Below are 26,392 nucleotides of genomic sequence, written 5' to 3'. Positions count from 1 at the left end.
GGCAGACATGGATTCAGTTCAGGGGACCTGGGTTTGAACTGTAGCTCTAACCCTCAAGAGCTAGGTGATCTTAGCCGAAACTCAACCATTCTTGTCTTGTATAGATGATTTTCCTCATCTAGGAAACAGGGATGAATAGAACTGGCACCTCCTCCCTCGCAGGGCTGCTGTGAGCCAAGATAATTATTGCTTTTGAATGAATGTACACCCACCCCTCAAAAAATGGTTCCAAAATCATCTGCTCAGTTATAATCCCAAGCAGGTCTTCCTGGGAGGCTTAGAATTCACTTTAGGCAATAAATTTAAATGACCCACCTCTAAACACTAAACATTCTGTTAATTTTGGCAACTTTCCCCCCACCAATATCTGAATCTAGTCCTTGTCGTTTAAAAATTGAGGGGAGAGGGAAGGAAAACTATGGGAAATCAAGGTGCCTAACTTCAGGATCATCTTAGGCTTTCAAAAACTCTCGGGGCCTCCATTTCCTCATGTGCACAATGAAAAAGGATGAAGCTAGATGGCCCCTTTCTGTTTTGAATCTTCTTTCCTGAGCTATCTCTCCCTAGACACAGGGCTTGGCACCGAGTTTCCTGGCCCTAGGAAAATTTACCTCTAACCCCACACACCATCCAAAAGCAAAAAAACACCCACACCAGGCATCCATATTGGGCAGGAGCCTCCAAGACACCATCGACCACAAGGGAAATGTCACAGGGTCCCTTTCCAATATTCCCTGTCCTGAAGGAGGGCTTGAATTTAGGCTTCCAACCCAGCCTCCCTTCTGCCCACCAGTCCAGCCCCTGCCACTACCTTCATCATCCTGGCCTCCTTCCAGGGCTCCCCCAGACTCATCAAGGCTGCCATTGAGGTAGCTGCCAGGGGCCCACTGCTGGGCTCGAGCCTCTTCAGCATCTTCATGAGTGCGGTAGATCCACTGGTAAAGACCCTGAGGTGGGGGGAAAGAACAAGGTTAGGGAAGAGCCTGACTGCTTCAAAGACAAAGCAGAAGGGGGAACTCGATTGGAAGGTGATGGTGGATGAAGGATGAAGTCTGGTGTCAAAGTCCAATTGGAACGTGGGCCAAAAGGGGAAACCAGGTGTCAAAGGGAGGGCCTGGGTTCCAATCTGTCCTCAGCTAAATGACTCAGGGTAAGTCACTTATCCCTGTTTGTCTAGCCCTTGCCAAGACAGAAAGAAACTAAGATATTAGCAATAGATACTAAAATTGAAAAGAAAAATAAAATAAAAGACAAGAGCAGAGCCCTCATCACCACCTCTAGCAATGACCCCCAAACACTGGCTCTGCCTTCAGCATAGTCAGGAATATTATTCGTACACACTCCAAACTGGAGCATTATGTCCACTGCTCTTAGAGTAGGCAAAGATTTTATCTAAACCTTGAATCAAACACTAACTAGTTGTTTACTCCCAACCTCAGTTTCCTCATCTAAAAGTAACTGGGGTCCCTAACTTCATAAAATTATATTAAAAATTAAATGAAATAATATATGCAGAGTGCTTGGTATACTTTAAAGCACTCAATAAATGCCCACCTAATTTCATTTCATCTTATAATCCTCTGGTAGCAATGCAGTGTCTCTTATTAGAATCAGACCTCACAACAGGTCGAACAGGACAGGATATCGGGGATTATGATCTATCTCAATTTAACAAAAGAAGAAATCAATACAAAGAAGAGTTTAGCCAAGAAGGAATCTAAAGATGAGGAGACAATGTAGTAAAGTGGAAATAAAAATAGCGACCATTCATGTAGCACAATTGTGTCAGGCACTGTGTAAATAATAATTTATAATTATTATCTCATTGAGTTCTCACAATAACCCTGGAACATAGTTACTATTATTATCCCCATTTTTCATATGAGCAAACTATGGCAAACAGCTTAAGAGACTTGACTAGGGTCACACAAAGTGGCATCAGGTTTTCTTGACTTTAGACCATGAAGGCTGCTGAAACAACCGCTAAATAAAGGACCTACATTCAAATTCTCCCTCTTTTGTTTATCACCTATGGTAGCCTTGCCAAAGTCATTCATCTCTTTTGGCCTCAGTATTTTCAGATTTTCATTTGAGGCAATTCCACAGGACAACAGACCTGAAATCTGGAAAATCTGAGTCCTGAATCAGATGCTAACTTTGTGATCCTGGACAAGTAACTATAAAATGGAAAAAATAAATAGCACGGACTTCACAAGGTAGTTGTAATAATATGTCTGTGAAATGTTTTGCAAAGCTTCAAGTCCTATAAGCTAGCTATTATTGCTAAATCTACCATGATATAAGCAGAAACACAAGTCTTTAAGTACCCAACCCAAGGGAGAAAGGGAATCATTTTTTTTCACCTATGGGGTCAGGCCAGAAGAGAGGGCCAGGGATGGGAGTCAAGAAAGTCAGACTCTAACCCTGAATCTTTAATCCTAGCGTTGTGACTCTGCGGCTCATCATTCTATTACTCTTACTATTATTATTCTTTAACACTATTGCGACGATGACCATTTTATTATTAATATCTTATTATCATCCACTGCTAAGTCTTTAAGTCCAAGGACAAGAATCATGGAAAGTGTCTTCCTGCCCCACAACCCAGAATTAAACACAGCAATCTCTAAACAAGGGATGATAAAAGCCTATTGATTATCATTACTACTTAACACCTTGGTTTGTTCACCTGGAAACTGTCCTGAATGAGGTGGCGATTACATGGAATGGAGAATGGAGAGAAATGACAGAGAAAAGGGAAGGGTTTCCTGCCAAGGGCTCCCCAGCCCATTCTGATCAACAGCAGGCGGCCAAGAGTATTTGTATACTGGAGTGGGGAGATGGGAGAAGAAAGTAGGGAAGAGGGGGCCTAGGAACAGATTTTCCTCTACTGTCCTTATGAATAAAAAAAAAGGAAATTTTAAAAAGGAGGGGGAAAAATAAAGTAAAGAGGAGTAGGAGGCCGGGGATAAGAGAAGACAATCTGGAAAGGGAGGGTTTCAAAGTAGATGGTGAATCCCATGGAGCTCCCAGGGGCTCAAGAAACCTCAAGAGTGGAGGAGGCTCAGCTGGAGGGGCATTACCCTCAGAGTCTTGGCTGAGGCCAGGCTCTCAGGGAAGAAGTTCCTACAGCTGCTACCCAAAAGTCTGGCTGGGAGAGAGGGGGATAGATGGGGCTATATTGGGTCCAGATGGATCCCATCCTGATCCAAAGAGCCTGAGCAGACCTGATTCTATGGCGTGTAAGAGCAAAGGAAACTTTCAGATTTTAGAATTTTTCTGGCTCTTCCTAGGGTAGCACTACCAAACTACGTTCAAAAGGAAACAGGACACTTTTGTTGTTGTCTTGGTCTGCCAAGTAATTCATGACTTGTCAAAAAAAGGAAAGGAAAGAAGGAAAGAAAGAACCATCAGTTTTTTATTGTTATTTTTGTTCAGGATGTCTGACTCCTAAAATGAATGATTAATAGACAACAAACTAGGGACAGTCAGGTGGTTCAATCTAGGCCTAGAGTCAGGAGAAGGCCCTAATTTCAAATCTGACCTCAGCTATGTGACCCTGGGCAAGTCACTTAAATCCAATTGTCTAGTCCCTGCTGCTCTTCTGTCTTAGAACTGATCCTGAGTGTTGATTTAACATAAACAATATAAAAATGTTTTTAAAATAGATGTGCAAAATAAATACAATATTCTAAGACATAAGGTAAGGATTTATTTTTTTTAAAGTTAAATAGCATGCCAAGTCAAGACAACTTAGACAGAGGACACCTATATGAAGGGGGGAGGGGGGGGGCACTTTAACAAGGAGGTGAGAGTTCACTCTGATCTGGCCTGGCCAGACAACACTGGAGGGTGGTGGTCACTTAGCACACAACATTTTTAGAAGAACTAAGCTGAAGAATGTAAGTAAAAAGAGTACAGAGAGTGAAGGGGCTCAGATTCAGGGCCAGATGAAAGTCAAGAGATTATCTAGAGAATGAGGTGGGGAGGAGGTAGAAACACAGGATAACACTGGAGTATTTAAAAGATTGTCACATGAAAGAGAAAATGAATGTATTCTATTTGGCTATGGATAGCATAGCAACGAACAATGGATACAAGATGCAAAAATGCAAATTTAGGCTTGATGGCAGGGAGAAAAAATTCCCAATTAGATATATTTACTAATGAAAAAGACTGTTTATGGAACAAGTATTTTTCTACCACATTGTGAGTTTTCAAGAAAGCTGGGACGGCCACTGATCAGAAATATAACATTAGGAATTATTTTTCTTCTAGCTCTGACATTCTGTGAGGCTACTGAATGGGAAGCTAGTTTTTAAATCTAGTGGACTCCAACCATAGCCATTCAAGTATAACAGCATGACTGTTATACTGGCATGGCAGTGAGTGCAAGCTACCACTATGAAATTCCACATTTGGGGGTATCAGGTTGAGTCAAACAAATGATCCAACTCCCTGGCTGTTCAAATTCACTTCATTCTGTCGTCATAATCTTGAGCTTCCCTGGCCCTAGAAATATGTCTTTATCCCTCTCTTGGCCCTTAGATCTCCATCTGCCCCTGGCAGGAGGGTACAAACCCATCCTGGTTCTTCATCCTGGTCTACATCCTTTCCAGCTTGGAATCTGACTCTTTGGTCTTCCTAGAGAAGAGCCTCATGACCAGGGCAAGTCAGGTATTATAGGTATTATTATTATTATAATAGGTATTATAGTACACATTTTGAGTATTACTAAAGAAAACCCTTTGTCCCTCTAGATCCCCAATATCTTTTAGATTCACTTACCAGTGCCTCCTGTGGCCGGCTTCGGTAGGCCAGGAAGTGGTCCAACACATCTACAAAGCTCTCATTCACCACGTTGTTCCCATTGACTTTCAAAATGCACTGGCCAGCATTCAGTCCCACTGCGGCAGCCTCTGAGCCTATAAGACAGATAAGCATGGATGAAAAGACAGGGAAGAACAGAGAACCCAGAAAGAAAAAGAGAAAGGGAACTGGCTGGAAAGATGGCAAAAATCACAAGAATTTAAGCTAGAAAGGAGATCAATCATCTAGTTGAAACCCCTCATTAAAAAAAAAAGATGAAAAAAGATACCAAAACATCCACATAGATTTGAACCCAGGTGTCCTCAAAAACCACACTGCCTAGAAAATATGGGGATTCTTAAAAGGAAACAAGAGTTTCTAAAAAGTAAAATGGAACCTAAAAGATGGAAAACTAGAGGACAAAAGAGGAAGAAAGGGAACTTTATTAAGTGCTCCCGATTTACCAGGGACTATGCTTTACAAATATCTCATTTGATTCTTAGAGAAACCCTATAAGAAGAGGTTATATCTTCATTTTACAGTTAAGCAAACTGAGGCAGAGTTTAAGTGACTTGTCCAGGGACAGACAGCTAGTAAGTGTCTGATGCTGAATTTAAGTCTTCCTAACCCTAGACCCATTACTATATCCATTGCACGACCTGACTCCAAAGGAGGTAACAGTTAAGCCCCTCAAAATCCACCATACCGAGCTGGTGGCAAGCAGTACTGCCTCAATGAACAGTTGAACCACTGTCTCCAAGTCACTCCTTGCCTTACCTCTTCCCACAGCATGGACATAAGGTGGGGAAGTTCCCCGAATCTGGAAGCAAAGGGTTTCAGGATGATCAGGGACTTTGATGATTCTAAGGAAAAAAACAGAAAAAGGAAAAAGGAGCGATTAGTCACACCACCCGATACTTAGAGCCAACTCACAAACCTCTGGTCCTGCCCAGGGCTTAAGTACTTCCCTGTAAAGACCTTATTGTCCTTTTTATGTCCTTTCTTGTGTTATAAATAGCTGTGGGCCCATCCTATATACACTGGAAGCTCACAAATGACAAGACTAAGAATGAGAGAATTATCTTCTTCCTTGTAACGTTCTTCATACCAAATCCATGGTAGATAATGAATAAATAGTTATCAACTTGAACTAAAAAATAACCAAATTCATTTTCTCAATCAGATCAGGGGAAAAGAAAGATCAACTGGGCAAATCCTCCCCATACCCACAGCACCACCACATACACAACCACAAATGTTACAAATAAACTGAGGCCCAGAGTATGAAATGATATGTCCAGGGCAATGTGGTCTCAGAGCCAGACCCTATCAGCTCAAAAACTCAAAAATTGCTACATTTTCTGAATTTTGCAATCTACTTGTTAAACTCAGTCATTATGAAAAATTAAATTACACGAATTTAAAAGGAAAGATATTAAAATACAAGTAATAAATATTCAAAATTGTCAATTCCTAATAATTTTAATGTTATCCATACACTCGAGGTCATTTATATCTATTGCATCTGTATGGTGGAGAGACAGTAAAAAGATAGATGCACAGTGGTATGTGTCTCTTGCCAATTCCCAGTTTGACAATGTCAGTGTGAAATTTATCACAGTGGGAGGAAATGAATAAACAATACAAATCAGGGCTTGATTTTATTTTTATCTTTATTGTTCAGACCAGAGGTCAACAAACTACTGTCCTAGGGCCAAAATGCAGCAGCTGCCTATGTCTATACTAAATTCTCTATAAAGTTTTATTTTCAATTATAAAAACCAATTCTTAACACAGCAATAATTTGCCAACCTGGAAGTGATGGAGAAAACTTTAATAATGCAGATGAAACGTTAAAGTATGCCATTCAATTGTGAATACTACCAACCAAAAAATAAAAATAGTCTTCCAGTATTTGAAATCTATTTTCCCCTTCAGCAAAGAAGTTTCTCATGTCACTGACAAATAAGTAAAGTGCTACAGGTTGGCTGTAATTTTTTTTTTAATTCTGTCAGAATCTAGCAGGAAGGTGGAATCTACAACACAGAGCACTGTATATTTTGAAGATTATTTGTAAGTTGTGTACTACATTTCTTCATGCTGGCAATATTTTTTAAAACTCTGTCTAATATATAACTAGGTATAGTTTGGTTGGGTTTTTTTAAGAGCTGGTTGTGAAACATTTACCATCTCAGTCATAAATGTATTAAATAGCACAAGTGGAATAGTACAAAACATCCAAGGAATGATCTTGACTCAGTCCCTATCCAGCCCAATCTTGTACATGCCTCTCCATCTCCATTCTATAATCTACAAAGCCCTTTCGAATAATGACTGCTGGTACCCTAGAATCTCTAGCATATTTAGCTGTGTATATATATATTTTAAAAAGCTATAAGAGACCTTAGATGATTTCCTAAATTTAAATATTAGGAAATAACATTTGCCCCCAATCACACAAGTTAATAAGATATCTGAAATCCCAGAGGTCTCTTTTACATTATATTTTAATAGCAAGTACATTTACCAGATCCTGTTTACTAAGTCAAAAAGATAGAAATAAACATTTGAGAAATGTTTAGTTTGGAGTCCTTTGTTTTGTTGTTTGAGTTTTTTTTTTTTTAAATCATGAAACATGAACCAACAATGTGTTAGAGAAAAACATTTAAGTTTTCAAAATATTTTGTTCAATTTCATTAATAAAAAATCATGGAATCAGTTTGCAGCTTTTAGATTCAGTCAACAGACACATCAATGAAAAGCCTCCTGTGTGCCAGATACTGTCCTAAACTCTGGGGATACAAAAAAAGGCAAAAGATAATCTAATGGGGGAAAGACAACATTGAAAAATGAGCCGAGGGAGGGAGTGAAGCAGGGGACCTGGCACTGGGGAATGATGAAGTCCAAAGTACAGTGGGGTGAAAATTGAAGAGAAGGCTAGCTTGGGGACCTTTCTTTATTTTTTAAACATTTACCTTCTACCTTAGAATTGATACTGAGTATTGGTTTCAGAGCAGAAGAATGGCAAAGGCTAGGCAGTTAGGGTTAAGGGACTTATTTGACCAGGGTCTGTTTGAGGTTTTGTTTTTTATTAACAAGAAGTAAAAAAAAAAAAGAGGCCTGAGTTCTGTTCCTCAGGTAACCAGCATAGTCCATACATAGTGTCATAGAGTCCTGGGTTTTGGAGTCAGAGAACTGGGTTCAAATTCCAACTCTATACTACTTGCAATTCTCTAAGTCTCAGTTCAAGATCTGGTACCAGTAGTACAATATGCTACTAAATTAAGGAATTAAAATTAAGTATACTAGGCAAAAGTAGGATTCTGGTCACATTGTCAAGAAATATACTTTTCTGCCATGCTGCATAATTGCAAGGCCATCATATCAGCTGTTGCCTTCACCCTCTAAGGATATCTGGTTTTCTCCCAAAAATGTTTCTAATTTTGTTGTGACCAGAGGGCTTTTACTAGATTATTTTTGAGATTGTATTTGTTGTGTACTCAATACACTACAAAAATTATTATGAAATATCAATAAAAAGTCATCTCAATTTTTTAAAATCCAGTTATCCCCACCTATAAAATTCGGATAAATCATACTTATCCCACCCACCTAACCCACAGAACTGTCGTAAGGATCAAATGAGACAAAATTAATCGGTAAACTAGAGTGTAAAAGAAGTGCCTTACTATCGTATTACATGGACTATTTCATTTTAGAGTATATTACATAACATTAAATTATATCTTTATGTTATACTGCTATGTTATGTTATATGTTCTGTTGTGATGTGACATTGCATTATATTACATTATATCATCATTATCAGTATACCCATTCCCCAAATCTTCCATTTAGTAGAGATCCCAGAATGTCACCTCCATGGCAGAGAGCATCACCCAGGTTTGGACACTTACTCTTTGGCCTTGCTGGCCACAAGGAGGCGCAGGGGCCGACGAGAACAGAATGACTGGTTGAGGATGGCGTCCACCTCTGAAAAAGGTCGTAGAAATACAAGGTCCTCATTGATGGAATAGATCTTCCTTCCTACTTGCAGGCCAGCCATCTATGGAGAGCAGGGAGAATAACGATCCAACTACAGCCTGATACTCATATTGTATGTGTCATGAAGAAAAATCACTATTGCTCACATTTCTATATTGTTTTAAAAGTCTGCAAAGTACTTGCTTCACAACAATGCTATGCAGGGAATGGAATAAGCATCATTTCCTCCATATTACAAGGAGAGAAAGTGAAGACCAGAGGAAGAAGTGACTTTCCAAATTAAGCAGCAAAGTCAAAATTTGGGTCTTCTAATTCTATATTCTGTGCTCCTTCCACTAGTCCAAGTCTTCCATTCTACAAATGAGAAAACTGAGGCCAAGGGAGATAAATTGATATAACCAAGTTCACAAAAGTAGTAAATAGGAGAAACATACTATGAACCCAAGTCTGATTCTAAATTCATTCCTCTCTACCACTTCATGCTGACTTTGATTCTCACAATTTTGCCTTACAATATGAAGAATTTCCATTGTATTAACTGATTTCCCCAGGACCCTAGAGCTACAGTAAAAAGTAGTTTCTTATTTCACATCCAGTGTTCTTTACCCTTTTAAGAAGACTAGCCAGATTGGGGGGACAGGCTAAGGAGAAGAGTAACAGTGGCTGGCCCCTCCCTTCTTCTTCCCCTCCCTGAGAACATACAATCAAAAGAAAGGGCATGGTCAGAATGGCGATGGTCATGGTGACCCATTTCCCCAACATGACCCCCTTCTTCAGCGGTTTCCCAGACCTAGCTATTTCTCAGAGACAAGCAGAATGAGAGCTTCCCAGAATGCCCTTTTAGCTGAGCTGGTTCAGAGCTTAGGGAAATTCATCTGGAGAAACAAAAGGTCAAAAATCTCAGTGGAGATTTGGGACAAAGGGATTGTAAAGTAGGGGGCCTGGCAATAGCAGATTTTAACATTAAAACAACACAGTGTCAATTTTTGCTGAGAAAACTGGAAATTAGTCTGGCGGAAATTAGATTTAAACAATATCTCAAACCACATGTCACAATAAACTCCATGGATTCAGGACATAAGTAGAATCCTATCATAAGCAGATTGGGAACTAGGAAGGAGACACAGGGGGAGAATTCTTGACCAAAGGGTATAAAATGGGCAGTTTTAATGGCATTGAATTGAAAAGAGAAGTAGAATGACATACTCTAGAGAGAGCTGGGTTTATGGATAGGAAGCTCTAGGCTTAACTCCTGCACTTGACACATACTGACTGTGTGACTCTAGGGTTTATCATCTCAATGCCATAGGTCAGAGATATCAAAACACAGTCTGAACCAGGTAACAATTATCACAGAGGAAATTTAAGTGCTAAGCTGCACTGAGAGTATATAAAAGAAATTTCAGGTCCAGACTCTGTCCTTATCCTAAAATTTAGCACAAACTAAATCAATACACTTAAAATTAGAAAGGAAATATTAATTGTGAGGAATATTTTAAGTAAATTTTGCCTTATGTATAAATGATCAAACTGTCAAAAGAAAAAACTAGAAAAACAACTCTATGAAAAATGTACCAAATCAATAAGTTGTGAATTAATTGGTCCAGTCATTTCTGTGGCCCACTGCCATAGAAAGCAATTTAGAATTAAACTCCAAATATCACTAAACCTTATATACCCTTTGACCCAGCAAAAACAATACTAGACACACACCTCTAAAGAGGTAAAAGAAGAAAAAGATGTCTATATACAAGAATTTTTTTGTGAAGCAAAACATGAAAATTGTTAACCATGGGAAGGATGAATAGTATATATAATATATTCAAAATATAGAAAATTTGGGAGGGGGAAGAGAATTGTGAGTAACAAGGAGAGCTATTGATAGTGATGCCAAAAATGCATTTATCAAAATGCAGAGAATGAACTGAAGGATATCCTTGGAAAGGCAAAGACAAGCAGGGCTTGGGCTATGTCTTCTGAGAAGCCTTGCACAACTCATTCACATTCAGTGATTCTAAAGGCCTCAGCCACACAGGTTTAGCAACTGGCCCAAGATCACATATTGCATTCACAGCTAAACCTATTCATTCTTTAAGGTTTAGAAATTGCTTTCCTCACAACATTCCTCTGTGGTAAAGATTATTATGTCTCTATAGTTATAGTTATGGTAACTGTTATATAGTTACGTGTAACTATATAACACTTGTGATAATAGTTGTATATAACTACATAACAGTTATATATAACTATAAATAGAATATAATAGAAATATAAGTTATATATAACTATAAATAGAATATAACAAATAGAAATGTTATATATAGCTATATAACTATAAATGGAAATGTAAGTTATATATAACTATATAACTATAAATAGAATATAACAAATACAAATATAAGTTATATATAGCTATATGACTATAAATAGAAATGTAAGTTATACATAACTATATAACATATAGTTATATCGTTATGAAGACTATAACTATAGTTATAGTCTATAGTTAAGGAAACTGAAGCCTGTCAATGGAGATATTTACAATTTTCCACTATTCCACACTACAGCACATACATGACAGGTGGTCACAAGGAAGGGGCTGCAGACTTGATCTGTGTGAAGTGGGTAGATTTTCTTTTATAATGCTTGCATCTTGTATGCTATGACTCCTTCATGGAGTTGTTTCCTCCTACAAACTTGGACTAGAATCCCTCTAAAGATCCCGTCCATACAGAACATCTCATGATTCTGTGACTTGGGACCAAAGGATCCCTAATGAGTCAGTGACTGAGCTCTCCTGACAGTGTTCTTTCCATTGCTTGATTCAGCCACCCACCCCCTGCCTCTCACACGTCCTGAGTTGTTTTAGGCTCAATCCTAATTCCCTACTTCCACCCTGGAATATCTCACCTCAGCCAATGATCCTCGCTGGACCGACTTCACCACAATCACCTTGTTCTTTTCTTCTATGTCAAAGCCATAATCATCCTCTTGAGGTAATATCTGGGAAGTCAAAGGAGACAAGTGAATGAAGGTAATCACTGCCACTGGCTCTGACAGCACAACAGATAATTGGTATATATCCCTCAAATGTCCAGTGTCGCATGTTTTTTGTTTTCACCCTGTTTTACCCAATAATAATCTTAGAGAGATATGGGGTATATACAGATTGTACCAGAGTGGTGATTGTGGTAATGGTGGTTGTTCAGTAGTTCCAATCATGTCGTACTCTTTGGGACCCCATTTTTGGAGTTTTCTTGGCAAAGATACTGGAGTGCTTTGTCAATTCCTCTTCCAGCTCATTTTACAGATGAAGAAACTGAGACAAACAGGCTGAATAACTTGAGCAGGCTGACATAGCTTGTGAGGTCACATCTGAACTCGAAAGATGAGAATGCAGACACAGGAGACTCTCACCTAACTGCCCAAAGGTACTATGGTACTTGGCATTAGAGATGACTTTCCATGTCCCCCATTAATCAGTCTTTAGTACCTCCCTCCTCCAAGCCTGGCTTTTTGTCCACTGAATTATCTAGCTGCTCCCTCCTTGCCACTGAATGAATGGAGGACCCTCATCCCAACTGCACAATGTGTGGCTTTCAGAATCTTTATTATCTTTCCTCAAGCCGAAATTCCAGAGCTATCTGTTACATGAAGTCTTTCCTAATCCCTGCAGACAGGAGGGCCTTCAATCTCTCCAAGCTAGTTTGCATGTTATATATATATATAAAAATAAATCTGTATATAGGTTATAACATCCTCCTACCACATTACATGGTAGTAAGGACTGTCTCAATTTTGTCTATAGCACTTATGCCCTACACACAGAAAATGTTTGTTGACTTAAACTGGAGGGAAGAAGCCTCAGAAAACCACTGTTTTGGAACGGAGAAACAAGAACTACCCTCCTCGAAGCCACTGTAAACCTCACACCTCTCAGTCAAATGATGGCCCCTCCATCCTCTGAAGCTCATCTATCCTAGGAAGCCTTTCCAGCTACCACATCTAGCCCATGATGAGTATATGTCAAGCAGCCCTCCAATTACATTCATGCCATTCTTTATGGATTCACGGGTACAACAATTAGCTATGATATCAATTCTCCTTTCGTTTCCCAAAGTTTGATACGAAGTATTTTCAAGGCATGAATCACATCCTAATCTTACCGAATATCCAGAATGGATGCCAGCATTTGCTACACGGATGTAACACACAGAATAATGCCAGCAGCCTTGTTATATATCCAGCAGTATTGTAGAACCAACAGCTAATATAATGGAAATATACCCAGAATCATGCTATAGACAAAGCGGCATGTAAAATTGTGACATGGAAACACTCTCACATTGAACTTTGTATTATACACAGTGATCCAAAGAACTGGACCATACACAGTGGCATGTACAACCATGGTTATATATAATAATATATCTTATCATATGTAAAATACATATTGTGTGTATTTTCTAGATAATATGATTATAACCATATATTACAAAATAGATTTAATATATTTTGTATGTTTATAAAACATTTTTAAATTTATTTGCATATAAAGATACATATATATATATATATATATATATATATATATATATATATATATATATATATATATATATATATGCATACACACACATAAAAACATGGTTCTACATGAGTACAAGCATGCCATAAAGTGGGCAGCTAGGTGGCAGTTAGATATGGCACCAATCTTGGAAGTAAGGAAAACTGAGTTCAAATCCAGCCTCAGATCCTAGTTATTTGACCCTGGGTAAGACACTTAACCCTGCTGGCCTCGGGTTCCTCACCTATAAAATAAACTGGAGAAGGAAATGACCAACCACTCCAATATTTTTAAACTCTGAAGAAAACCTCAATTGGGGTCAGACATGACTGAACAACAATATACCATCCATGTAATGGTACCTAGAACCATGCTGTCTAACTGTATGTATCTATATAATGATCCTGAGGACGTACCACTCAGAATCGTGCTGTGTACCTAGTAGGATATAGTCGTGCCATGCAATATACCAACACTGAAGTGTTTGCTTTCTATGTAGTGGTTCTTAGAATTGTGCCATCTACGTAATGGTATCGAGAATCGTGGTGTATATATGGTATCATCTAGATCCATGCCACGTAGAAAGTAGCTGCTCAATAAATGCTTCAGGGAAGAATATTTTTTAAAAAGAGTGAATGAAAAATTCAGGGGAATCTTCTAGGTAGATTTTGAAAAAGAATGAAAAGAGCATCCATTTCAATGGTAGTCTCTGGGGGCCAAGGGTCATACTCAGGAGCCAGGGAGAAACAATACTATATACCAGAACTCTTACCAGAAGACTCCTGGCCAGAATGTTCTCCACCAGCTTGAAGTCGTTTCGAAGGAGCTTATTCTTGGAGCTTGTCCCTTCCATCTCCTCATCGGCATGAAAGCGGAAGTACTGGGACTCATCTTTGAACTCGCTCTTCTCTAGGACTGGACCCATATAAACACACACAAGGAAAGAATACAGTTAGTTAGGCTTATGCTTTTAGCCTTTTTAGCCTGAAGGGGCCCAGAAATCAATAACTCTTATGCTTTGCAAACAAACTCTTTTCTGCTTAAACAATGGGATATTGGCATACCAAGAATGAGTAGGGGTCCCCAAAAGGCAGGGGAGGGGATGGCCATAATCCTCATTGCTCCCCTTTATGATAGTCTCACAAGTTAGTCTCCCCAAGCCCATAGAGATTAATGACCTACCCTTCAAGAAGGTAAAATGAGATTTCAGAGACAAGACTATGTGCCTTTCCTAATTCAATCAAAGCAGGAGGGAGATGTTTGAATGACATTTCCACGCTCTCCTTTTTTCTGACATTATATTCTATGTGTTCTAAGAAAACGTCCAAGTCTAAGATTTTATATTTTATATCCTGAGTAGCCTCCCCTCCCGACACTACCCCTCCCCCATTTTCAGCTTCTTTTAATGTGTTCTCTCTCCCCCCAACTAGACTGTGAGCTCCATGGGGGTAGGGATTGTCTAATATCTTTTTTTGTATCCCCAGATCTCAGCATGGTGAATGCTTAGTATAAATGTCTGTTCTAGGGATCTCTTCCACCTCTCAGTCAAGACCACCCAGGATAAGACCAAGAAAGCCAGATGAGCTAAGGCAAGTCCTGTGTGTCTCAAATATACCCTTTAGTCAAAACAGCATCCACAGGGAAACATTCCTAGACCCCACTTTGATCTAGGACATGATTCCTGACAGTTCTGCCCAGAGCCTGGGCCCTCCCACCAATCAGAGCTAAGCTCCCTATGTATGTGGCAACCATAAAAATTATATGCTTGTTCTGGGCAGTTATTTCAGGGATGCCTTTAGGCTGAGGACATTCAGAGGGGGTGGGTTCCATAGAGTGTACCCTGATGATCCCTGGGGAGCAGAAGGCACAAAATGGCTCTTCCTATAGCCCGGGAACTCATGACAGGCTGTCCCCAAGGCCACAAACACAACTTAAAATGAGAAAGCCAAAGCCCAAACCCAAGGGTGAGGCCCAACCTCAAAACACAGGGTAGAGCATGGGAAGAGTGGGCATTGACTACTCAATTCACCATGTTTGTAAGTAGCCTCCCTCCTACTTCTATGACCATGTCATAGAAATTCAGAAATAATGCTTTATCTTTGCATCCCGATTCCTAAGAGGGAACCTGCTTTATACTTAATACCTATAAATAAACAGAGAGAAACTCGAAATTAGAAGGGGTCAGCATAGAGAATACATAGAAAAGGGGTGGAAAGGCCCACTCCTTAGGGTATAAAATATTAACAGTTAGAACCTTAAAACATGGAATGCTAGAGGCAAAAAGGCCTTTGAAGATTAGTTTCTCTTTTCACTGATGAGGCCAAAAAGGCCCAGGCCCAGCAAGTGATTTGCCCATAGTCTGAGATTAAGTTTACAACAAAGCCAAGGAGGTACTCCTATCTTCTGACTCTGGGTCTAACTTTAAATTGTTTTATTTCAGCAGTTTGAGGTCAGCAAAAATAACCTTGCTATATCCTAAAACTTCTGAAGTCTCTTGCCAGAATTTGTTTTATCCTTTGTATCCATACTGGTATCAAGAATACTGAGGGGACTTGGCCTCCATCCAACTCACTGTTCTAACATTCAGAAGTGAATCCACATAAAATCTGAGCATTATAAGGATCTTTGGAAGTCATCTACACCAAAAAACACCTGAGCAAGAACTCCCCTCTACAACACGCCAAATGTTCATCCTCTCTCCCATCTCCTCAGTCCTGCGACTCTTTTCCATGTCAAAGTTCCTTGACCCATTCTTCAATTGGCATAGTATGCATCTCCAGCAGATGAGACCCTTCCTGTTTCTTCCACTCTAGATTCACAGCCTGTACTGATCTGGATGGTGGACTGAGGAACTGTACTCTGAGAACTGTCAGATATTTTTCCAGTTTATTAATCTTCAGTCTGACCCTTTCTCACATAGTGATGGAGCCGGAAACAATAGTCTGGCATAATGGAGAAGTGAGGAGGATGTGAGTAGGATGCCTCTTCAGAAGCCTGTTGGGGGCCTCTGGGTGGCTCAGAGGATTGAAAGTCAGGCCCAGAGATGGGAGAATCTGGGTTCAAATCTGGCCTCAGACACTTCCTAGCTGTGTGACCCTGGGCAAGTCACTTCACCCCAATTACCAAGCCCTAACCACTCTTCTGCTTAGAATCAATTCACGATATTGATTCTAAGATGGGGGGGGAGGGGGGAAGAGAAGAAGCTGTTACAGAAGTAAAGCACAGAAACTCACTGAGAACAATGAAGGAGAAAGATCAGGAGACTTACCATGGTGCATGAAGCCATTGTTACACAGTCCAACTCCCAATGCCACAGCTTCCTCCCTCGTCTGACAGTCTCCCTGGTGAGAAGAAGACAGAATTAATACTAATGGAATTGATGAAGAAAACAGATGATATTTACCTAGTGACATAAATATATGAGAGAGAGAGAGAGAGAGAGAGAGAGAGAGAGAGAGAGAGAGAGAGAGAGAGAGAGAGAGAGAGAGAGAGAGAGACCTCTTCTCAGAGACAACATTCTCTATAGCATTGATACATTATTCTTTCAAAAATATTTATTGTTTACAGAACACAAAGAACTGGGTTGGAGGGTGGAGAAAACAAGGTTAGAAAAGATATGATCCCTACCTATATAAAACTACCAGTCAAAAGAAGACATGTAATTATGATCTCCAATAATACGACAGAGGAGATAGGGACTAGACCTGTGATTTCAAAAGTATAAGGAACTCTTGGATGAAGAGACTCCCTCTATCAATTCAAGTAAACACTTTCTATTGAAGCTTAAGAGACTTAACAAGAGTCACTTTGAAAATAAACCATAAGAAAGGTGCAGTGAGGTCTAAGGGGAATCTTAGGAGACTGTAAGCTCCTTGAGGATAGAAAACTTTGTCATTCATTTTTCACCTTCATTACTCCTGCAGCTGCTAACACAGAGCTTTGTATCTAAATGAATGAACTGGACGTTGGGGGGGGGGGGGGGGGGGGATTGGGAAAGGTTCCACAACATTGACATTTGAATTAGGTTCTAAAAGACAGCTAAAAATTTGACAGATAGCAAAGGCAAAGGAGAGCATTCTAGGCAGGAGAATTGACCAAGGGATAGAGGGAGAAAATAAATTAATTAATAAACAAATAACTAAATAAATGAATGAAAATAAATAAATGGATGAATGAATGGGTAAATAAATAAATGATCGAATAAATAAATAAATGAATAAATGGCAAAGTCAAGACTGGGTGAAAAAGGAGCAAAAGGGAGCAATGAGACAAATCTAGAAATTTCAAGGAGATGCCAAAACATAGAGGTCCTTGAATTCGAATGGGACAAGGAAAGACTTAAGGAAATAGAAAGACACTAAAGGTTTCTGAACATAAGAGTGACATGGTTTAGGCAAAAGAAAAAAAGAAAAGAAAAGAGTATCCTATAGAATCCTACTGGAACCAGGTAAAGGGGAGGTATGGATAGTGGTTACGTGGAAGCTTTAACGGCTTTAAATATGAAGCTCAGGAGCTTTTGTTTTATCCCAATGGTAAACAGAGAATCACTGCCAGTATTCAAGCAGGGGAGTGACTTGGCCAGATCTGTGCAGATGATTGTGAAGCCATCTGTGAAATGATTTCAACAGCTATGTGGAAGACAGATTAAAGAAGGAGGAAGCTGGGGAACCATGAATACACTTAGGAGTCTGTAAGTATACTTTGGGTACTGGGCCTGCAGAGAAGGAGAAAGGAATAAATGTGAGGGTGAACTGACAACACCTGACAATTGCCTATATCGCTAAATTAACGGAAAAGTAGTTATTAAGCACCTGCTCCATATCAAACATTGTGCTAAGTACCGGAGATACAAACACCATTAAGGAGATTACATTTTACAAGAGAACAACAAGATGTTCACAAGTAAATAAATACAGCATGTATTTTTATTTAATAAAGCATTCTCAAAAAAGATGAAGAAAAATATTAAAGGAAAGAAATTAAGCAGAGAAGGGAAGATCTATCAGAGGATCATTGTAATAGTCCAGTATGCTAGGCATACCAAGGAGATTGATCATCAAAGCTTGGCAATAAGTTAGGTGGAAGAGGAGAAAGAGAATTTTAAAAAACCCTAAAGACTTTATGTTTCATTCGATCATCAGATATTCTCCACAGGGAATTATAAACTGGGACAGTAATTTTTAAATCTTCATACTCCCAGCACAAAACACAGTGCCTAATAAAAGAAAAAGGAAGGCCCTATCTCAAGAACAACAACAACAACAACAAAGTTAAGCCCTAGAAAGCACTTAAAATGTTTGCTGAATTGAATGGGATACGTTCTGTCAGCAAGACTATTTCACGAATTGTTGAGTATTATCATTAAAAAATATTTTTAACTAGGAGTCAAATGCCAACAAACTGGGGATTTGCCCCTTAGATAACCAAGTAGATAATCCAAGAAACCTAGTGGCTGGTGGGTAGGATAGGAGAAGCACCTGCTATTTCTTTTATGATAGCCAGGAATTCTGCTCCACCGAGGCCAGAGAATTCCCATGGTGGGTAAAAGAGACCTGCTTCCTCAACCTCCTAGGAGAGCTGAGCTGGGAAGAGCCCTCCCTCCTTCCTGAGACAAACATGAATTAATCATGGATTCAGAGGTGCCTTTCTTTCTGAATCAAGAACACCTTATTGAGAGCACATGCCCCAGGGGAGCACTGGGAGAAGCTGCTCTGAGGAGGTCTGAGAAAGACCTTGGAATAAGTCCCCAGGCTAGGAATGACATCCCCAAGGCCATACAAGCGATACAGGATATGAGGAATGGAAGGAATCTCAGAGTTCACTTTGCAGTCCAAAGATAAGAAAAACTAATGCAAAAGAGAAAACTGACTTGTCCAAGGTCATCCAGCTAATCAGAACCACACAAGTGATACCGATATACTAAGGATGTTAGCAATGGAAGGGATCTCAGTGCTCACTTCATCCAATTCCCTCATTTTACAGATAAAGAAATGTAATCTGAAGGAGAGTACTGACTTGTTCAAGGTCGCCCAGCTAAGAAGTATCACATGAGTGATACAGACTTTCTAGGATGTCAGAGATCACTTCACTCCCCCACTATATAGATAAGGGAATCCAAAACCCCAGGAGAGCATTGACTCGTCCAAGGTCACACAGTTTAACAAGTGTCAATGCCTAGATGAAAACCAGACTTTCTGATCCCTCGACACAATTCTCTGTAAAACCACACAGCCTGATGTAATCCTTTAAACAGATCTGCAAAAGGAAATGATGTTTCCTTCTGGGGAAGGTCAGGAAAAAAGCCTCCAATCCATCCTACTCCAGTTAACATTGGTCAATAGGCTGTTTTTCTGGCCTATGACATGCTCTCTGGGCCACAACTGACAACTGATGTTCACAGCCAAAACATTAGACAAGAGGGTCAGGGACTACAAACTGCTCTTGGAGAGGGAGATGGTTTCTATAAACATTTGGCCGCACTAGTTCCCACAGCTGACCCCTGGGTTTGACAAATCTGTCCTCAGAGGCAGCATCCTTCCATGTGTGTGCCTTCAACTTCTTCCAGGGGACTGCAGCAAGCCTTTATCTGGAGCATCCAGGGACTTGCAAACTCACCTCCACTCCCTCCCACTTCCCCTGGTCCAACTGTGAAACAACGGACCAGTGATGAAGGGCTGTCATCCTGGCCCATGGGGAAGGCGGGAAGGGGGAGGAGGGGGGGGCAGTAGGTAGGCATACAGCCAAATGCTCTAAGCCTGAAGAAGTCAAGAAGTCTGCAGGACACCTGGCTCTCTGGGAAGCCGGTGGAAACAGCTTCTAACTTAAATCTTTGCCAAGGGGGCCCCCGGAAGCCCAGGCAAGGAAAGAGAAAGTATGCTAAAAATAGGCCACTGGACTCTCAAGGCAACACCCCACATCAGAAATGTCTCTAAAAGTGAAAAAATGACTCAGAAATAACCATCTGAACAGAAGGAAATTCCCCTACCCACACCTAAAGATCCCCCCCCCCCCCCAGCCCCTTGCAGGGCTGGTTCCAGGACACTCACTCACTCACGCTCTCTCTCTGTCTCTCTCTATATGTGTGTGTGTCTGTGTGTCTGTGTGTGTGCCCCTGTCTGTCTGTCTGTGTCTGTGCATCCTATCTTCCCAATTAGTCTGGGAGCTCACTGAAGGCAAGGACTCGTGTCCCAGAAAATACACTGTGTCCTACAAAGAGTTACAGCTTAATCAAGACTTGGCATTTTTTTTTTTGCTCAATTTCCCAGAATCATAAAAACTTACAAATCTAAAACGGGAAAGTCCTCTAGCTCTAGGCCAGTCTCATGACCTATGCTGAGAGGAGATGTGCAGTCCTGAAAACTACGCCATCCAGCTTCTTCTTAAATACCATCAGTGATAGGAAACTTACTACCTTTCAAGGAATATACATCCTGTTTTTAGTTAGTCCTGATTGTTGGTAATTTTTTCCTTCCTTCTAATAAGGAGGGACATCTAGAAAGATCAGGCATAATAAAGAACCATAGAATGTGACTGCTACAGACCTCAGAGATTATGTGGCCTAATATTAAGCTAAACTCTCCCTCCCTGTCTTCCAGGAATTGGACTCACTAGGGTATGTACCTAAAGCAGGTCACACTTTTAGACAATGCTGATTTCCAGGCTTATAATTTCTTTTATTGTTCTTCACTTGTTTCTGTCATGTCTGTGTGAGCCATTTGGGCTTTTCTTGTCAAAGATACTGGAGTTTGTAATTTCCTAGTCCAGTTCATTTTACAGATGTGGAACCAAGGCCAACAGGGTTAAGTGATTTGCCCAGGCTTAAACAGCTAAAAAGTTTGAGGCCAGAAATGAACTCAGGATGATGAGTGTCCAGACCCACCACTCCATCCATTCTTCTGTGCCACCCCTGTAATTTCCTGACTTTAAAAGCCACCTCTTTGCAAATTCTAGCCATTGTTCCTAGTTGTAACTTCTGGAACTAAGCAAAACAAAGTCTATCATCTTTCCCAGGGTTGCCCTTCAAATATTATGGGGGCAAATCAAGGATACCTTTCCAAACATGGGCCCCCTTCTCTTCTCTTCTCAATACTGAGCATCGCCTCATATGGTATGGCCTTAACTAAAGATCCCTCACAAACCTGTCTACCCTCCTCTGCATCTACTCATTTGTCATTGTCATTCTTGAAATCTCACCCCAGAATGGAATGACAAGAGCAGAGAGAGTAGTAGTATTTATCCTAGATGAAACTATGATATTCCAATACAGTAGGGTGACTTGACTAGTTCTTCATGGAGGCAACCCTGAGTTCTGGAGGGGTTTGACAGCCAAGTGCAAACTTAGGGAAACCCAGCCAAAAAGGAAAAATTTATGTGGGGAAAAAGGTGATTATCAGAGAACCAGGTCACGAAAACTCTCCAACAATGTGCACTAGGGTTGAGAAGTGCATCAGTGGAGAGAATGCCCATACTTACAAATATCACAATTTGGTTGAAGATTCCACAGGACTTTTTGGCCATCCTATCATACTGCTGACTCATATTTAGCTTTTAAGTCTCCTAAAAACCCCAGGTGCTATTTAGATGAATTACTAAGACATAACTCTCATCCAATACCTATAAAGTCACCAGAAACAAGGCAACTAGCAATGTAAAAAGCATGAATGAAGACAATGCATACCTAAGTATATGAAGAAAAAGAAAAAGTAGTTAAATATAAAGTAGTTTGGGAAGAGTTGTTATGAGAATCAGGAACTGAACTGATGATTCTGTAATCTTTTCTCTCGATCAACAATGCCATCTCTGCCTTCATCCAAGTCAATGCCAGAGCAGCAAGGTATCCAATCATTTACTAAGTTTCACTTTATCCTGTCTTTATCCCCTCCTCTCTTGTGCTATATTGATCACTCTACTACAGGCTTTTAAAATTTTCTCTTAGAAAGCAGTAAATTTGAGGAAGGTAGGTGACTTAAGGGATTGAGAACCAGGCCTAGAAAAAGGAGGTCCTAGGTTCAAATCTAGACTCACACTTCCCAGTTGTGTGACTCTGGGCAAGTCTTTTACCCCCCACTACCTATCCTTTATTGCTCTATTGCCTTGATAATATTGATTCTCAGATGGAAGGTAAGGATTAAAATTTTTTTAATTTAAAAAATAATAAATGCTGCATATTGCCAGATGTAGAAGATAAATTACAGAAGTCCAACCCAAGATGTCTTCCTTTCTCAGTAAAGAAATGGAACATTCACAAGACAAAAGCTACATAGATGGATGAAAATGGGGAAAGTGTTGCCTCTTCATCAGTTTACTGAGTTTGCAGTATTCTAGAGAAATCAGTAAGAATATTCAGGGGTGCCAGACCTTCCTGGCAGCTTCCCTAGAGGAAGGGAAAGCATCCATTTTCTCACTATTCCTTTACACCAGTTGTCTTCCATGTCTGGAATGCTTTGCCCCATGACCTCTACCTCTCAGGCTCCATGGTTCCACTGAGACACAGGTCAATTCCTTTCAAAGGAAGCTTTTCCCAGAATCCCTAACTGTTAGTACCTTCCCATATAAAATTATCTTCCATCTACTCTGCATATCTCATATGTACACAGTTAATGAAATGTTTTCCCCCCATTCAATTACAAGCATCTTTAGGGCAAGAACCCTATTTCTGCCTTTTCTTAGCACAAAAACTAGATCATATTAATTGCTTTTAAAATGTTCCTTAAACAGTATCTGGCAGATGTGTATAAGATTCCTGTCTTCAGCACATTCATACAGGCAAATGGCTAACGGTGGGGTTAAATGAAGTCATTCATACCAATTGGTTCTATTTTCCATATTAACTCTTTTACAATTCAAAACCTTCACCGTTTGATTACTGCCTATCAAATAGGGCAGGTGATTGGTACAGAGGAGAGAGGGCTAGTCAAGAAAGCCAGCTTTGAACATTTAACTAGCTCTGGTCTTGAACAAATCACTTAACCTGTCTACTTTGCTTCCTCAAATATAAAATGGGCACCTATTGTTGCAAGGATCAAATGAGATTTCTAAAGCACCAAAGAGGCATCAGCATGATGATGAAGGCATTTTCTGATCTGGCACTCAAGTTACTCCATAGTCTGCCGCCAACCTACGTGTCAAATTGTATACTATTCTCCTTCAGAAACTTCTATTCTCATGCACCCTCTTCCCTCTCCATCTCCCTGCCCCTGGCATCTCAACTGCTTGGAGCAGTTTCCCTTTTTCCATGCTTGCTTCAAACATTGCCACTTCTACCAAGAAGCTCTCCCTGACTACTAGTAGTACTAGTGCTATATGTTTCCTACAATGTCTGCCTCTGGGCATTGCTTTCACTTTCCTTTCTATCAAGGATTGTTGTGTATTTCTCCCTGCCCCCCAAGTAGAGCAAGGCCTGTGTTATAGTTTCATACCTGCCACAGAACTTTGCAGAGTGACAGTATTAAACAAATGCTTTTCAAATTGAATTGCTTTTGCAATGATACTAAGAAAGGAACTCAAATGTCCTTACCACTGCATGGTGAAATAAGTATTGAGTGTTATTTAATTATAATGGCCCAGATTGGCCACAGAGAAGATTCCCAGGATTCAAGCTGGATGGGACCTTGGAGTTCATAAATTCCAACGCTCTCATTTTATATGCAATGAAACTAAAGCAGATGGCGGTAAGTCACAAAGCTAATGAGAGGCAGAGTTGAGACCAGAAACCAGAATTCCTTAACACCAATCCAGCATCCTCGCACCTAAGCTATGATGCCTCTCTCCCCTTTTTTTTCATAGAAGCAAAGTACTGTGGAGTCAGTGAAAAGTGCAGACACTGTCATATCTAGTTAATGTGTTGTTTAGTTTTGCTGAGATGCCCTTTTTCCCCTCATATTTATTCTTTCACAGGGAAAGACTATCTTGACGGGGAACGTGGAATTTGGAAAATGGATTATGATATAAAAAGAGAAGACATCAATAAAAATGATGAAATAAAAAATTATACTGTTTCAATCTGTGTTCCTGCCTTTTCTGGACTTCAGATCATGGCCCATTCTTTCCCCCCTCTAACCCCCCACCCCACCCCCGGGTTCTTTTGCTCTTCAATTTGGGCTAACTCTGCTAAAACCTGCCTAGACAGAATCCCTTCTGCCCCCCCATGCTGAGGAGGGCAGGTGTTAATTGAGCAGGCCTGGCACACAGGGAGTTATTGCTGATGGTAGAAGGAGCCAGAGGACATCAAAGGAAAGAGAGAGCAAACAAAAGGCCAAAGTAATTCACACAACCAACCATACTCTGTGTGCCAGGTACTGTTCTAGGTCCTGAAGATACAAATTCAAAGAACCATCGGGACTCACATTCTACTGGGAGAAATAAGGACAGTAAATTGTGTGTTCCCAGCCTGCTGAGCCTGGATTTCACAACAATAGAGAGAAAAGGTTCCACTGGAAAATTAATGGCATTAAAAAAAAAAAGGATCTAGACTGTGATTCTCAATCATAGTCTTTGAAGTGACTTTATTCACAATCTTAGTTCAAATCCTAACAACCACTACTAGTCATATATGGTTCCAGGGGCAAGTCACTATAATCTGAGCTTTACTTTTCTCCTATTTCATGAGACTGCTGTGACAATAAGATTCAATAAACTGTAAAGATCTTGAGAAAGATGAGCTGTGAATCTAGAGCATACTGATAGAGAGGTGATTTACTCAAGGTGCAGAATGAAATAGAAATTTATGGACAGAGCCCATATGGGAATCTGTTTTGCTTGACTAAACTTGCAAAGAAGGTCTTTTTTTGTTTTGTTTCTTTAATTTGGGAACAAGTATAACAGGGGTGCTGCTCAAATATATTTATATGTATTTTATTATTATAAATTATTAAACTTGCTGCATTGAAAGACTTAAACTATCATGAATAATTTTCTGATATTCTTTCTAAGAGAAAAAGTTAACATTTGTTGGTATTTGTTAAGTTTTAAGTAAAAAATTTAAAACCATACACCAAATATTATATACTTATATGCATTGATATTTTTCCAATCTATTTAGTCACTGGCATGAGTAAAACAATATCTCTACACTACAAAATTCGTAGTGCCCTTTAAACATTATACTTTCCCAATGAATGGATACTAATACCATTTTCAATGTTGCAAGTATTCCTTTCCCCAACACTGATCAGAGCTATCCATGGCTCAGTATAAACTGTCATACTATAGAGTAGGGCTTTTCTAGAGCACCAAACCTTTGACCAAGGCTGACAATCCATTCCTAGTTGGGAGGATCAGGCAAAAGCTTGCTCTCCCCACTGAGAGAGCCTCCTATTAAGAGGCCAGGGGAACTACACTCACACATTCCCCATAAGGATGCATCAGAGGAAGGCAAGTTCTTGTCACTCACCTACTCACTTCCAGTAGCTCCCTATCATCTCAAGCATATACAATACAAATTCCTCTGGGTGGCATTTAAAACCCTTCATAATATGGCTCCAGCGTAACCTTTCCCAGCTGAATCTGAAGTTTTCCTTTGCACATTTTTCATTTCATGGTTCATTCCAATCAAACTGTCCTACTTGTGCTCCTGCTTGCACCGCAGGAGCTCTATGACTTTTCAAAGTGTCCCTGATGCCTGCAATACTCCCTCTTCAGCATCAAAAGCATCCTTCAAAGCCCAGCTGTGCCACCTCCAACAGGAGGATTTTTCTGATCGTTACCCCTGATCCCAATCACGAGCAATTACTCTGTTTCTAAACACTATCTATGTTATATTGCTAAAATCTTCCACCACCATCACAAAGAAATGAAGGGATGGCTTCCTTTTTATTTTGGCATTTCCAGAATCTAGAACAGTGGTTAATACATAGTAAAAATGTGAACAAATATTAATTGACTGAATGTGTTATATGTGTGGAACTTTCTGCTCTTGTGGAACTATACTTCCTCATCAGCTTCTACTCTGACAACAAGTCTGGAAGTAATTTAAAAAATCCAAGCTACACAGAGAACCAAGCCATCCCCATC

At 39.9% G+C, this 26,392-nt stretch overlaps 1 protein-coding gene across 1 annotated transcript in view; it reads right to left on the bottom strand.

Annotated features, from left to right (window-relative positions):
* Nucleotides 1-26,392, bottom strand: part of PREX1 (phosphatidylinositol-3,4,5-trisphosphate dependent Rac exchange factor 1) — a 210,830-nt gene that overhangs the window by 31,140 nt on the left and 153,298 nt on the right. The window contains exons 15-21 of the mRNA XM_056812969.1: nt 16,650-16,722; nt 14,154-14,296; nt 11,725-11,817; nt 8,727-8,875; nt 5,587-5,672; nt 4,789-4,925; nt 812-947 (exon numbers count right to left, since the gene is read on the bottom strand). Coding sequence (XP_056668947.1) covers nt 812-947; nt 4,789-4,925; nt 5,587-5,672; nt 8,727-8,875; nt 11,725-11,817; nt 14,154-14,296; nt 16,650-16,722 — 817 coding nt within the window. The remainder of the gene's footprint in view (nt 1-811; nt 948-4,788; nt 4,926-5,586; nt 5,673-8,726; nt 8,876-11,724; nt 11,818-14,153; nt 14,297-16,649; nt 16,723-26,392) is intronic.

The sequence above is a fragment of the Monodelphis domestica genome, chromosome 1 (genome assembly GCF_027887165.1).
Source record: "Monodelphis domestica isolate mMonDom1 chromosome 1, mMonDom1.pri, whole genome shotgun sequence".
Classification (NCBI taxonomy): Eukaryota; Metazoa; Chordata; class Mammalia; order Didelphimorphia; family Didelphidae; genus Monodelphis; species Monodelphis domestica.
The sequence above is the reverse complement of the archived record's forward strand: the minus strand, read 5'-3'. Positions and strand labels throughout refer to the sequence as shown.